The sequence below is a fragment of the Trichechus manatus genome, unplaced genomic scaffold (genome assembly GCF_000243295.1).
Source record: "Trichechus manatus latirostris isolate Lorelei unplaced genomic scaffold, TriManLat1.0 scaffold00236, whole genome shotgun sequence".
Classification (NCBI taxonomy): Eukaryota; Metazoa; Chordata; class Mammalia; order Sirenia; family Trichechidae; genus Trichechus; species Trichechus manatus.
In genome coordinates, this window is record NW_004444172.1 from 1,132,580 (window position 1) to 1,147,894 (window position 15,315).

The following is a 15,315-nucleotide window of genomic DNA, read 5'->3' on the forward strand; positions in this document are numbered from 1 at the left end:
CAGGGTATCTCAACATCCATCATAGTGATACTTTGGACTGGAAATTTTGTTATTGTGGGGAGTTATCTTGTATACAGTAGAATGTTTAGTAACATCTCAGGCCTCCATTAGATAACAGTAGCACCCTTCTCCTAGTTGTGACATCCAAAATGTCCCGGACATTAACAAATGTTCTTTGGAGAGCAAGTTTTCCCCAGTTGATAAAAGGTATCTTTCTCTGTCTTTCCCTGTTTCTCTGTCTCTATCTTCATGTACCTATACTTTATTTGTGAGAGATGGGTTTACTTTCAAATGCCTATATTGGAAAGTTTGCATTTATCTTACTCATTTAGCATATTGCCTTTGTATACTAAAAATCTACCAGATGAAGCTACATAAAACCTATTGACTATCCTAACGTCTCTATTCAGAATAGGTTTCCTGATAGACTGAGATGGAAGAAGATAATCTAACAATGCTGAATGAATTCATTCTGTTGGGAATCACAAACCGCCTTGAGTTGCAAGCTCCTTTGTTCGGACTGTTCCTCACCATCTACATGATGTCAGTGGTGGGCAACTTGGGCATGATCATCCTCACCAAGATAGACTCCAAGCTACAAACACCCATGTACTTTTTTCTCAGACACCTGGCTATCACTGATCTTGGTTATTCAACAGCTGTGGGACCCAAAATGTTAGTAAATTTTGTTGTGAATGAAAATACAATCTCCTATTATTGTTGTGCTGCACAGCTAGCTTTGTTTGTTGTGTTCATAACTAGTGAATTTTTCATTCTGTCAGCAATTTCCTATGACCGCTATGTGGCCATCTGTAACCCTCTGCTCTACGCAGTCATCATGTCACAAAGGACTTGTTGGGTGCTGGTGGCAATCCCCTATCTCTACAGCACATTTGTTTCTCTTCTGGTCACCATAAAGATGTTTAATTCATCCTTCTGTGGCTACAATGTCATCCAGCATTTCTACTGTGACAGTAACCCTTTGTTATCTTTGCTCTGCTCAAACACAAATGAAATTGAATTGATCACTCTCATCTTAGCATCTTTTGATTTGATTTCATCTCTTCTAATAGTTCTTGTTTCTTACCTACTAATTATTGTAGCCATTCTCAGGATGAACTCAGCTGAGGGCAGGCACAAGGCTTTCTCCACCTGCGGATCCCACCTGACGGTGGTGGCAGTGTTCTATGGGACTTTAATCTTTATGTACATGCAGCCCAAGTCCAGTCATTCCACTGACACTGATAAAGTGGCTTCCACATTTTATACCCTGATTATCCCTGTGTTAAATCCTTTGATTTACAGCTTGAGGAACAAAGATGTAAAATATGCTGTACATAGGACATGGAAAAAAATATGCAATATCTTTTCTACAGTTTGATACATCATATGGTTCCTATAAATTGCATCATGGACTTCAAACCTTGTCTGTGTGTCTCCACAGGAAATAGCCAGCACAAATATTTTCCACATATATTTATGAATTTCCCTCTATGTGTTAGTCCTTCTTCTAAATGCATTGATAAACAAAAGAGTAAAAACCCTTGCCTTCCTTGAAGGAAAGAGATGGATCACAAACAATACTTAGGTCAATTTTATAGTACAGAATTATGTATTGGGGACTTGGTGGTACAGTAGTTAAAGTGCTTGGCTGCTAACTGAACAGTTAGTGGTTCAAACCCACCAGCCACTCTATGGGAGAAAGATGTGGTAGTTGGCTTCCATTAAGATTTACAGCTTTGGAAACCCATGGGGCAGTTTTACTCTGTCATATAGGGTTGTGATGACTCAGAATCTATTTTACAGCAGTTCCTTTTTTTTTTTTTTTTTTATGAGAATGTGCTGAAAAACAAAACCCTTTGCCATTGAGTCGATTATGACTCATAGCTACTGTATAGGACAGAGTAGAACTGCTCCATAGGGTTTCCAAAGAGCTGCTGGTGGATTCAAACTGCTGACCTTGTGTTAGCAGCGAAGCTCTTACCTAATGCATCACCAGGGTTCCAGGAGAATGTGTTGGGAACCCTGAAATCAGGCAAGGAAGGTGGATATGCTGAGTGGGAGTGGGAAAAAGTACTGGGTATAAAAAATGATTTACAATGATTCTGGTGTTTTTTTCAACTGTTAGAATAAACTTTGCAGTGTCAGTACTGTCAGCAGCAGCCCCGACTGTTTCTCTTCCTTGCACAATGAAATAAAGGTGGCTTTCTACTCTCCCACCTTGGACTTTCACTTATTGGCTAAGAAGAGTTGCACCGAGCAGAACCTGGGGTTTCCACCTGGCAAGATTTCTGGCGAGCCAGCTAGGAGTCATCCTTTCAGTTCCAGAGGCAGATCAGACAACCTACTGGCCCTGACATCTGGCACCACCAGGAGATTTCTTCTGGAGACCTTCTAGCAGCCCTGGAAGCCGATTCACCTCAGACCCGATGGTGACCCATGGGAGATACAAAACACACATAGGTTATTTGGTAAGTACCTAGGTAAAACCTTAGGAAAGTCCCAAGAAGCGGGAGGAATTAACCACTGAGGCCATTAAAGGCTCTCAGTATTTGGGGTTACTTGGTAAATAATAGGATAATTCTTATGTAAGGCCTTAAGAATCCCAAGAAGTGGGAGGAATCAGCTGTTGAGGGCGCAAAAGGCTCTAGGTGTCTGTTATTAGGTTGGTGCACTGAATTAGGTTGTGTGAGCATGTAATGTGTGTGTATGAGGCTTTTAGACAGTACGAAGAAATGGACCCTGAGAGTCTCAAAAATGCTGGGATGGTGAATATGATTTTTATCAGGCAGGATGCCCAGAATATATGGAGAAAACTCCAAAAATTTGAAAGAAGTGTGGAGTTGGGGATCTCACGGCTTGTTAAGCTTGCCTGCCAGGTGTATTTCTATTGGGACTGGGAATAGGAGAAGAGAAAAATCACCAATCAGAAGAGATAGGTTGCATTCCTGGACACTGCCTTGTGGAGAAATGACCCATCTCCTGGTGTCCCAAGAAGAGGAGTGACCCTGAGTAGAGAGGGAAGTGAGAGGCCCTGACCCCCGTTAATCTGAGACCAGTGCTCTTAGTGTAAAGAGAGAGAACACTGGAAGAGAGAGTGCCCTAAATTCTTACCCAGAGTTAAGAAAGAGCATGGAGTTCCCCACTGAAAGATAACCCTTATAAAACAAACTGTGTCAGTCATGGGAGTCTCAAGGAAGAGGAGAACTCTCCCTTCCACCAACCTCTAACCTGTTCCATACAAAAGAAGTCATTAACACATTATTTTCTCTACATGCCTGACTTTCCCATTCCCTTGGTGGAAAGAGACTTGTTGTGCAAACTGCAAGCACAAATTTCTTTTGATAAAGAGACCATGCATATGCAGGTACCACCAGAGAATGGATAGCAACTTCGGATGGCCCTTACTGCAGAGTCATCCACCAATTATAGCATGGAAGGACACTACTAGGGATCAGTAGTGCCAGATATCAAGGAAACAATGGTCCTGTGGGTATGGGCAAACAAGGTGCAAGGATGAACCAAAAACGATCCCCCCTTGATGGTTGTGCTACAACCTGGCATATTTCCTCCCTGACTTAAGCAAGATCCCATCTGGGAGGAGACCTGACAGACACTGGGAAAAATCATCATCAGATACCTGAAACATGGACTGATCCAACCGTGTCTGTCACAGTTCAACACCCCCATCCTGCCAGTGACGAAGAAAAATGGAGAATACCAGTTTATTCAGGATCTGCGAACCATCAACCAGGTAACAGTCACAGTCCACTCTGTAGTTTCCAACCTGTATACCCTGCTGTTGACTTTGTCACCCAGTTTTTCCAGATTCACTGTACTGGGTGTGAAAGATGCATTCTTCTGCAACTGAGTGGAAAAAAAAAAGAAACGAAAAAATATTTGCCTTTGAGCAAAAAGACCGGGACAATGGACAAAAGCAACAACTCTACTGTCAAGTCCTTCCTGAGGGGTTTAAAAGCAGCCTTACTCTTTTCAGGCCCACTTTAGTTAAGGAACTGAAACAACTAACCTTGACCAATGGTATACTCCTCCAATATATTTACTCACCATCAGCCACAGTGAGTATGCCTGCCTCCAGAATACCATAGAACTTTTGTACTTTCTAGGAAATGCAGTGTATTGGGTCTCAAAAGAAGAACTTCAGATCCATCAAAAGGAGGTGATTTATCTGGGTTTTAAAATCAGATAGGGAGAAAATTCCTTCCTGCCCCAAAAGACGCTATCTGCAGATTGACGGCCCCTACCAACCGGAGACATCAGAGGTATTTTGAGAAAGGCTGGTTTTTCACTTATCTAGATCCCAAAATTTAGACTTACTGCCAAGCCTTTACACTGAGCCTTAGAATGGACCAGGACAGAGCAACAGGCTTTTAATACTATTATATGACTGGGTTAAGAGATATTTGATTGGCTCAAAGTCCATGCCACTATTTCAGCAATGGTAAACAGCTGCCCCTTCTGTGGGAACAATAATACTGAGGACACTGCTGAAGTGCCCCCAGGGCTCTAAGGAACTGGGGCAATGCCTCCACACAACTGGCAGGTGGATTTCACTGAGACGCCTGGAGCTCCCGGGAATGACAAATATCTGCTAGTCTTTACTGACACCTTCACTAACTGGGTTGAAGCTTTTCCTTGCAGGACAGAAAAGGCAACTGAGGTTGTGAAGCACTTCCTGAATGAAATCATCCCTTGATTCAGAGCTCCCATTTCCTTTGGCAAAAACAACGAGCCCCATTTTGGGAACCTGGTGGTGCAATTGGTGGCAATGGCCCTGGACATTAATAGGAACTTACACACAGCCTGTAGACCCCAGTCCAGCCGTAAAGTAGAGTGGGCTAACCTAACTCTGAAGAGACATGTAGCAAAGCTGTGCCAAGAACTAAGTTGATATGGACAAAGGCACTACCTACAGCCCTCTTGAGACTTCGACCCACCCCTAGAGGCAAACTAAAACTTAGTACATTTGAGTCATTATATGGGCACCCTTTATTGGAGAACCACGATATGACCAAAGTAGGTTGCCTTAGTAATGACCAACCTCCTTCCATAAGGTTGGAGATGTTCAAGTTACTAAATATTGTCATCCCTTTGGGAGACTCTGTCTTCTCTTTACAGACACGCTCACCTGAGGAGCCACTCTGAGCAAGAGGTGCCTCTCTATTCGTTCCAGCTTGGTGACTGTTTCCTCAAGGCATGGAAAGTCAACCCCCTTCAGCAGAAGTAGTCAGGCCCTTTTGAAGTCCTCTTTGCTACCTCAACTGCTGTCAAACTCAATGGGCTCAATATTTGAATAAACCATACTGGAGTAAAGAAAACCACCTCACCAGATGTTGAGGGACAAACTTATCAGAACTGTGAGAACTGGACTTGTGAGTCAATTGAGGACCTTGAGTACTTGTTTTCCCAACACCCTCCTGCATGGGTGAGATTCCACAGAATGGAGGTTCAGAGAGGGTAAATAAATTATCCAAGTTCAACTCATGAAGGATAAATACATTGTCCAAGTTCACAGTGGTCTTAAGCATTAGGACCAAGTTTCAAACACGATCTAGCTCCAGGTTCCAGGCTCACAAGAGCTGCTCTAAATTGCCTCTTAATGTCAATTTTCTGCTTTAATGATGTTATCCCTGAGATGGTAGAGAGTATCAGATTAAAATAAGAGAAGTAGTAGTGGAGTTCATAAAATAGTGAATAACTAGGCCAATGTCTGAGAGCGACATTTAATTATTTAATTCAATAAAAAGAAATGAATTAATAAATTGACTCAGCAAGCCAATCAGTTCATTTTGGATGCCTGGCTTGCTCAAGCCAAATAATGGAAAACCACCACAAAGTGGATGCAGTACATATTCTGGGCAGGTTTATAATAAATGTGCCATGAGGGATATCAGGAATTGTTATTAAGTAGTAAGGAACAGGAGCCCTGGTGGCACAGTGGTTAAAAGCTCAGCCGCTAACCAAAAGGTTGGCAGTTGGAATCCACCAGCCACTCCTTTGATACCCTAAGGGGCACTTCTTGTCTGTCCTATAGTGTCACTCTCAGTTGGAATCTATTCAATGGCAAGGGTTTGCTTTTTGGTTTACTAAGAAAGATGCTAAAAATAGATAAACAAGAAGTTCTCACTTTAAGAAATAATTTGCCGATTTCTGCTTTGAAAAGTTCAGCCACCTTTCAAAAATAAATACAGAAGTAGAATTTTAAAAAAAGAAAAAGATAAAAGATAAATCATTATTACTAATGGTTTGTAGAAGTCTGCCAGGGCCTTGTTAAGACTGATGTTACTTCCTTATAAAGAGAGGTTTGTGAGAAGAAGATTTATTCCCCATCATCTTCTGCTCCCAGTTCTTAGTTGCTGGGTGAGCTTCAATTGTTTTTGGAATTTAATTAAAGGAAAAGAATTTGGTAAATATACTAACTTTGATTTTGCTGAGCTACTGAACCTATGAGAGCCATCAAGCCCCATTACTGGACTTTTTTTTTTTTAAGAAATTAAACCTTCTATCTTGAGCTAATGTTTGAGTGATTCATTTACTTATTCAGTGTTTCATTACCTGCAGTGGAGAGAGACAGAAATACCACAAGAGACCGTGAAGATTGGACACCATGAAATTATAGGTTGTGCCATTCATATAGACTCACATGTAAAAGAATCATCTGAAAATGTGCCATATATTGGGTATTGCCATGATTAATGTAAACATCCAAGAGCTTCCTAGCACTGTAACTCTACAGTTCAAAAAGAACAACACACAACTCAGTGATATCCATCAACCTAAAGAAATAAATTTGTCCTAGAATCCCTGGAGAAAGAGAAACCAGTGGAGAGGTGAACAGAAATGCTGTGAGGTAGGGAAGTCTCAGAAGTAAAGTTACAGGAGGACTGAGATTCTAATTTCTAACATATGTGATTGGCACATTCCTAGAACTGAGAGGGGCACGCCCTTCACTACCACATGTGGTGTTTCTCCCAGTTTCCATTGTCATGTTCTAGCAGCAGTTCATCTTGTATTTAAAGCCAGTCGTACCTATGTACAATGCCAACTAACAACAGTAACAAACCTGTATAGTTTCCTTGAAGAAAAGAAGAAAAATATGAAATATTAAATTACTTAAATCCCAGCAAACTTGCATAATATTATATGCGAAATAAAAGCAAAGTATTGTATCACATGTATCTCTCCATTTACATAATTATTAGCTCAAAATATTAGTTTATTACCTGGAGCAAAAGAAATTAGTCAATCCTAGAGTAGGCAAAATAAAAATTTAACACTTACTCTCTCATAGAAAATGTTAGCATTTTTAAAACTCACCTCTTTATGGAACCTTTCTTTGACCATCATAACCAAATGATTCTATGGAACTTATAAACTTATTTAAAATAATGGATGTAGAAATAAAGTATAAGGATTTTTTCAAGGCTTTTTTACAAAGTCATTAAATTCTCATGTTTTTTCAAACTATAAATACATTTAATACCTACTTGAGTAAGCATGGGTTCTACATCTTTTAAAGTGCTTTGTACGAGGATAAATCTCTTATTTCAGAACTAGAAAGTCAGATAAATTGGCTTTTTTTCTTGTTACTTTTATTTTTTAAAACTTTTTATTGCGATATAAATCACATACTATATAATTCACTCAAGACTTGAATTTGTTTTACAGTTCTTTCAGCTTGAGAAATGCCAAGCAGTTTTTTTCCCTTTTGTTTTTTAACTCCAGGTCTTTGCACATTTCATTGTAACACTTTACTTCGTCTTCTTGAGCTGCCCTTTGAAATCTTCTGTTCAGCTCTTTAACTTCATTATTGCTTCCATTTGCTTTAGCTACTCTACTTCCAAGGGCAAGTTTCACTCTGTTCTGACATTCATTTTGGTTTTCTCTTTCTTTCCTATATTTTTAATGACCTTTTGTTTTCTTCAGGGATGATGCCCTCCATGTCATTCCAAACTTGGTCTAATCTTTGGTCATTGGTGTTCAATGTGTCTAATTGAGATTGGTTCTAAATTTAGGTCGAATATGCTCAAGGTCATATTTCCCCCCTTGTGGACTTGCTCTAACTTTCTTCAGCTTCAACTTGAACTTGCATATGAGCAATCAACAGTCTGTTCCGTGGCTGGCCACTGACCTTGTTCTGACTGATGATATTGAGCTCGTCTATCATCTCTTTCCACAGAAGTGGTCGATTTGATTCCTGTGTATTCCATCTGCTGAGGTCCACATGTATAGTCTCCTTTTATGTTGCTGAAAAAATTATTTGTGATGAAGAATTTGTTTGTCTTGCAAAATTCAAACATGCAGTCTCAGGTGTTGTTTCTATTACCAAGGCTATATTTTCCAACTACTGATATTTCTTTGTTTCCAACTTTCTCATTGTAATCCCCAGTAATTGTCATTGCATGTTGATTGAAATTTTGATGAGTTTCAGACTTCGTAAGTTGGTAAAATCTTCAATTTCCTCATCTTTGGTGTTAGTGCTTGGTGTGTAAATTTGAATAATAGTAGTTTATAACTAGTCTTCCTTGTAGGCATGTGGATATTATTCAGTCACTCACACTATTGTATGTCAGGATAGATCTTGGAATGTTCCTTTTGATGAGTGTGATGCAATTCCTCTTTAATTTGTCATTCCTAGCATAATATACCATACGGTTGTCCAATTCAAAATGGACAATACCAGTCCATTTCAGCTTAATAATGCCTAGAATATTCATCTTTATGCTTTCCATCTCATTTTTTACGATTCCTAATTTCTGAGATTCATACTTTATACATTTCTTGTTCCCATTATTAATGGATGTGTGCAACTCTTTCTTCTCTTTGTTAGTCATATCAATTAAGTAGAATATCTTAATCTAATAAAATAAAATGAGAGAAGTCTTAAAGAGACAATTTACAATAAAAGGAGTTGAAGTCACTAACATCTGTCCCTTTAGTAAATAAATAAATATATATATAGAAAAAAAACACCAAGAAACGATATTTCAGATATATGGACTGTACTAATTTTATTCCATTTGAGAACATTATGGAAGTGGGGGAATATTGAGTGGTCTGTCCTATAGGTAAAAATTTTTAATCCAGAACCCTGAGTGGGACAAATTGAAAGTTAACTGAGAATAAATGAATAAATGTATCTAAAAGAAACTTACTCCCTAGTGAGTACAAATTGTTTAGAAAATTAACAGACGTACTAGACACTTTGTTAAGCTTTCAGGTGTTTCAGACATAATTAACACATTGCTGGGCGACTCCTCAGGGAGAGGCTCAAAGGCTGAGAGAAAGCTATAAGTTGTTCCCACTAGTCCATGTTAAGAGGCATATGGGGTGTTCAAACAGATTCATTACAGGTAAAAGGTGGAGTTTTTTTAAAATGTAGTTCCATGTTTTACTAATATCTAGAATATTTTGGTGACATTTTCAAGGCTCCACTTTTAATCAATGGTAAAGCCACACAAAATATTAAGATTTTGATTCAATTCTGTCTGCTTTCCACCATTACTCTTGATATGTTTTATATGAGATAACTATGGACGTTATGTATTCACTTTGATAATTTAATGCTATGAAATTTAATTTCTGCATTTAATTGCTAATAGTTTACTCAGAGACTGCTCTGCTCACAGTATTCAGGAATAGATATATGCCAGATAGATAAATAGATATATAGATAGATAGATATACACACATTTTTATGAAGCAGTGCTGATCACAAAGTTTTGAATCTACAATTCTGTTACATTAACTGGTATGGACTACTCTTGTATTTTTAAAACACTTGTGGTATATTCAGATACATTTTTTAAAGAATATACTTAAATTTATCTGTGATATCTCATGGTACAAAGGAGTTCCAGTGTTTAATGAAACAAATTTCATGTTCAAAAAATTTTAAATAACTTCCAGAAATTCACATAGATGTCATCAGTATACTTTCTTTTTCTCCTATGCTATTGTGTCATATAGTGAATTTTTAAACTTTTTCTTTCATAAAAAGTAGAGGATACTTTCTTTACAAGGGGGAGCTTATGATGTCAAGTTTTCACTATTTTTTCAGATTTCCTCATATATCTTAGGTTTCTCCATGAAAAAAAATGATTTGTTACAAAAATCTTAGACTGTATGTGTTACGATATGAATGCCCAATTGGAGGAGAAAGTATTTTAAGTAGACCAACAAAGAAAATAATCTAAAGAATGGCACTTTTGGACACTTTAGTCATAGAGCGGGCGTTATGGAATATGGGGCTGGGGTTAGTTACATACTGAAGAACGTGGTGACAAAGAACTTAAGTCACAGTCCAGAAGAATTTACCTATAAATATCTTAAAGATCAAAACAATTAACAACAACAACAAAAAAATTACAAGTAATTACTGTCAATGGTAAAAAAAGATAGACAACGATGATGATAGGTAGAGAGATGACAGATAGATATACAGAAAGACAGGCAAATGAATAGATAGAGAGATAGATGGATAGATCGAGAGAGAGAGAGAGATACGGAGACAAAGAGAACTAATCACGTAGTATCCTAGAGTTATTTTCAAGTGTCATAGACACATTGAAGCATTTAATTCTCATTTATACTTCTAACAACCCTGAAAGAAAGTGTTGGAATATAATTTTTCAGATGAGGATAAAAAAATTCATGTAACATATTGTTTGCCCAAAGTACCACATTGCATACATTACATATGGAGGTTATATCTATATACATATATCTCTATGGATGTTTTCATGTATAAAGACAAATAATCCCCACTGTAATCAACAACATATCTATCCAAAAGCTGTCTAGTTTGTTGACTTTTCCATCCTAGACCATCTATGAGTTTTTGTAAGATAACGTTTTGAAGGAGAGGGTCCAAAATGTATCCATGTATTTTTTTAGGCATATGAAAAAGAAAGTTTTAAGAAGAGTACAATAAATATCCATATGCCTAACATGTAAATGTTTAAGATATTATTCATTTTTGTTTCATCTATCTATCAGTGTATCCATCAATCTTGCTAATCTGTATGTGTATATTTGTGTGTAAAACTTTGGGAGTTGGGTATATATTCAAATATCCTCAAATGGAAAGTTTAAATTTATATTATTCATACTGGTTTTGTATACTAAACAATCTACCAGATGATACTACATAAAAGCTATTGACAATGCCGATGTCTCTATCCAGAACACGTTTCTTAACAGACCTAGATGGACAAACACAATCTAACAGTGCTGAATGAATTCGTTCTGTTGGGAATCACAGACTGCCCTGAGCTGCAGGCTCCATTATTTGGACTGTTCCTCATCATCTACTTGATCTCAGTGGTGAGCAACTTGGGCATGATCATCCTCACCAAGATAGACTCTAGTTTACAAACCCCCATGTACTTTTTTCTCAGACACCTGGCTATCACTGATCTTGGTTATTCAACAGCCGTGGGACCAAAAATGTTGGTAAATTTTGTTGCAGATGAAAATACAATATCCTATTATTTTTGCGCTACACAGCTAGTTTTCTTTATTATGTTCATTACTAGTGAAATTTTTATTCTGTCTGCAATGTCCTATGATCGCTATGTGGCCATCTGTAACCCTCTGCTCTATACAGTCATCATGTCACAAATCACATGTTGGGTGCTGGTGGCAATTCCCTATCTCTACAGCACATTTCTTTCTCTTCTGGTCACCATAAAGATTTTTAACTCATCCTTCTGTGGCTACAACGTCATCAGGCATTTCTACTGTGAACGTCATCAGGCATTTCTACTGTGACGGTCTCTCTTTGTTATTTATGCTCTGTTCAAACACACATGAAATCAAATTGATCATTCTCGTTTTATCAGCTTTTGATTTGATTTCATCCCTCCTAATAGTTCTTGTTTCTTACGTACTCATAATTGTAGCCGTTCTCAAGATGAAGTCAGCTGAGGGCAAGCACAAGGCTTTCTCCACCTGTGGATCCCACCTGACGGTGGTGGTAGTGTTCTATGGGACTTTAATCTTTATGTACGTGCAGCCCAAGTCCAGTCATTCCTTTGACACTGATAAAATGGTTTCCATATTTTATACCCTGATTATCCCCATGTTGAATCCCTTGAGCTATAGTTTGAGGAATAAAGACGTAAAATATGCCTTACATAGGACTTTAGGACAATTATGCAATGTATTTTCTCAAAGTTCACTATAACATATGCTTCATATAAATTATGTTATGGGCTTTAAACTTGTCTCTGTGGGCCTCCAGAGGGGATAGCAAGCACAAAATCACATAAAATTCAACATATATTTCTATATTGCCTTCTACTAGTAACTCTACTAAGAGCTGTAAATAGATTAATAAATAAAACATTACAAAATATTACCTTTCTTGAGCAGGAGGGATACATTATAAGCATAACAATTAAGAAATTTGATAATATATTAGAATGTGCTGGGTGTGATAGTTCTTAAAAAAATAAAAGAAGAAAAGTGAATATGTTGAGTGGAATAGTGAAACTGTAGTAGATATAGGAAGAGTTCCAAGTATTTGATGTTTTCCTCATTTAGTAGGAAAAAAAAAATGTAGACAGTGTGCATGTGTGTGTGTGTGTGAGTGTGTGTGTGCATGCATACCTTCTCTTTTATTGCTCATACTCTGCCCCGGGGTGGCTAATTCTGATTGGAAGAAAGCTCAGTGTGGTGGGTTGATTCAAAGTACTCAGTCATCTGAATTTGCTCAAATGTCCACTTTCTAAAACTTGAAATCCCTCTCTTTTATCAACAATGCCTTTACTTTCATATTTAAGCCCTTAAATTCTATTTATTGTGTTACTATTTTTATTATTGAATTTTAATATTAATATAGACAGTAACAAAATAAAGTTATTATATTCAATAGAATCAGCTCAGTATCTAGTTTTGTCTAAATCATCCCATTTTATCTGTATCAGTGGATATACCAGTTAAGATAAATTTACTGAGGTCAGCCATAGAGGTTTCAAGGTATTTTCATTTTTTCTCTCCTGAATTGATATTGCTTCCTAACTGCATGCTTTTGTCTTATAGATGGGTTATCCTTAGCTCTCTAGAAAACAATAATTAATCTTGTTTAAAAGTCATTGTCTGTTTATGTATCCTTGCATATGAAGTCTTTTGTATGATGAATTAGATTAGTCGCCTTGTTTTTGTTTGGTTGAATTTTCTCCAATTTGGTTAATATGAGTGTGCACTATATTTTGATCTGAATCTGCTGTTTGATTTCATCATTTTGCTTATTCTACTTGGAACAGACAAAAGGAGATAACCCATGGTTTGGACTATGCTGTGTTTCTAGTGAGTGAGGTGTGATATGTAGCGTTTTATATATTTGTCATGATTTCAGGACATAGTTACTCCATATTCCCTCCTAATTTTCCATGCATATCTTCTTATTTTTATTCTTTTAATATTCAAAAAATTTGTAATGAGAAAAAAAATGTTTTAGATATGCTAAGGTTGTCTTAAAAAAATTCAACCTGGGTTTTACTTTAGGACTATACAGGGAAGGGTATGATATATTTCCATGTATGTAGAGACTAGAAAACACTTGAGAAAAAAAATCATGGATAAAGAAGATATCAAAATGGAAATTTAAACTCAAAATACTCCCCATCCCCAATCAGTTCAAGTGCCTTGATTGGGAAATTCTATTAAGCATTCAGGGAAAAAGAATTAGCGTATTCTACACAAACTCTTCCACAAAACTGAAGAGAAGGATATATCTGCATTTTCTATAAGAGGATAGCTTTACCCTGATACCAAACGTAGACAAAGTCATGAAAAGAAAAGAAAAGAACTGAGCACATATGTGAAAAAAATCAAAAGAAAAATTTAAGAAATAGAGTCTGGCAATATGTAAAGACAATATTACACCAAATTTGGTGTGCCCCAGGAATGCATGGTTAGTTTTGCATTACAAAATCAAATAATGACATTCACCATAATTACAAATTAGAAATGCAAACAATACCATATAAATAGATGTAGAGAAGCATTTTAAAATTCCCAATAATTGTGATAAAACTTCGACCAAATTAGTATTAAAATGGAGCTTCCTCAAACAGAGGACACCCATGAACAACCTACAGGTACCATCACACATGGTTTGAAAGGCTGAATACATTCTCAGTAAGACCAGGAACAAAACAAGTAAATCTACTCTCACCAAATCTATTCAACATTTTAGTGGGTATTCTAGGCAACACAATAAGATGATAAAAAATTAAATAAATAAGTAGAAAGCATCCAGATTGGAAAGGAAGAAAGGAAACTTTATTTATTGATAGATGATGTGATTTTTATGTAAAAAATCTAATAGAGCCTACAATACAGTTATAGAACAAAAGAGATAACTTAGCATTTATTTGTGAATTTACTTTCAGCTTATTAGCTCATTTAAAAAAAAAAAAAGTCTGTCTGGATTTTAAGTGGGCTTTCATTGACTCTATAGGTACATTTTGGAATTTCATAGATATTAACACCAAAAGTAAAATCCATAAAAACTTCTTTGACCACATGAAATATTAAAACTTCTACTCTGGAAAAGACAATTGTATAAAAACAAGTTATATTCTGGGAGATAATATTTTCAAATAATATGTCTCATAAATGACTTGTGTCCATAATATTTACCCCCTTTCATACCTTCCCATACTGCCACTTGGCCATCAAGTCAATTCTGACTCATAGTGAAGCTATAGGACAGAGTAGAACTGCCCCGCAGGGGTTCCAAGGAGCAGCCGGTGGATTCGAACTGCCAACTTTTTGGATAGCCACCCAGCTCTTTAACCACTGCACCACCAAGGATCCATAACATATACAGAGTTCTCAAAACTCAAAAGAAAAGAAACAGTCCTCAAAAATGGTCATAAAAATGAACAATAACTTATCCAAAGGACACATGCAGCTGGCAAATAAGCACATTAAAAATGTTCAGTTCATTATTCATCAATTAGTTTCAAGTTAAAACATTAACGACATAACTCTATACATCTATTAGACTATCAGGTGTTTGGTAAGTATGTGGAGGAAACAGAATGTTCATAAACTGTTAGCGGAAAATAAAAATGGTGTAAATACTTTAAAAAATAATTTGCTTTAGACACTACGGTCTTAAAAAGCTGAACATAGTTTTACAATAAAATTTAGTCAATTTACTCATATCTATCTGAGAGAAATGACAGCATTTTTCCTTACAAAGACATGTATACAAATGTCCATAACAACTTTATTTGTAATACTCAAAAACCAGAATCAACCCAAATGTTCATCTACTTG

The 15,315-nt window shown here is 36.8% G+C and overlaps 1 protein-coding gene and 1 pseudogene across 1 annotated transcript; both read left to right on the forward strand.

The window, feature by feature from the left end:
- Positions 1-433: 433 nt before the first annotated feature.
- LOC101349925 (olfactory receptor 8K3-like) lies at positions 434-1,381 on the forward strand. Its single transcript, XM_004389225.1, has one exon. The coding sequence runs from the start codon at positions 434-436 to the stop codon at positions 1,379-1,381; it is 948 nt and encodes a 315-aa protein (XP_004389282.1).
- Positions 1,382-11,161: 9,780 nt separating this feature from the next.
- LOC101350170 (olfactory receptor 8K3-like) lies at positions 11,162-12,208 on the forward strand (annotated as a pseudogene).
- The last annotated feature ends 3,107 nt before the right edge of the window (positions 12,209-15,315 follow it).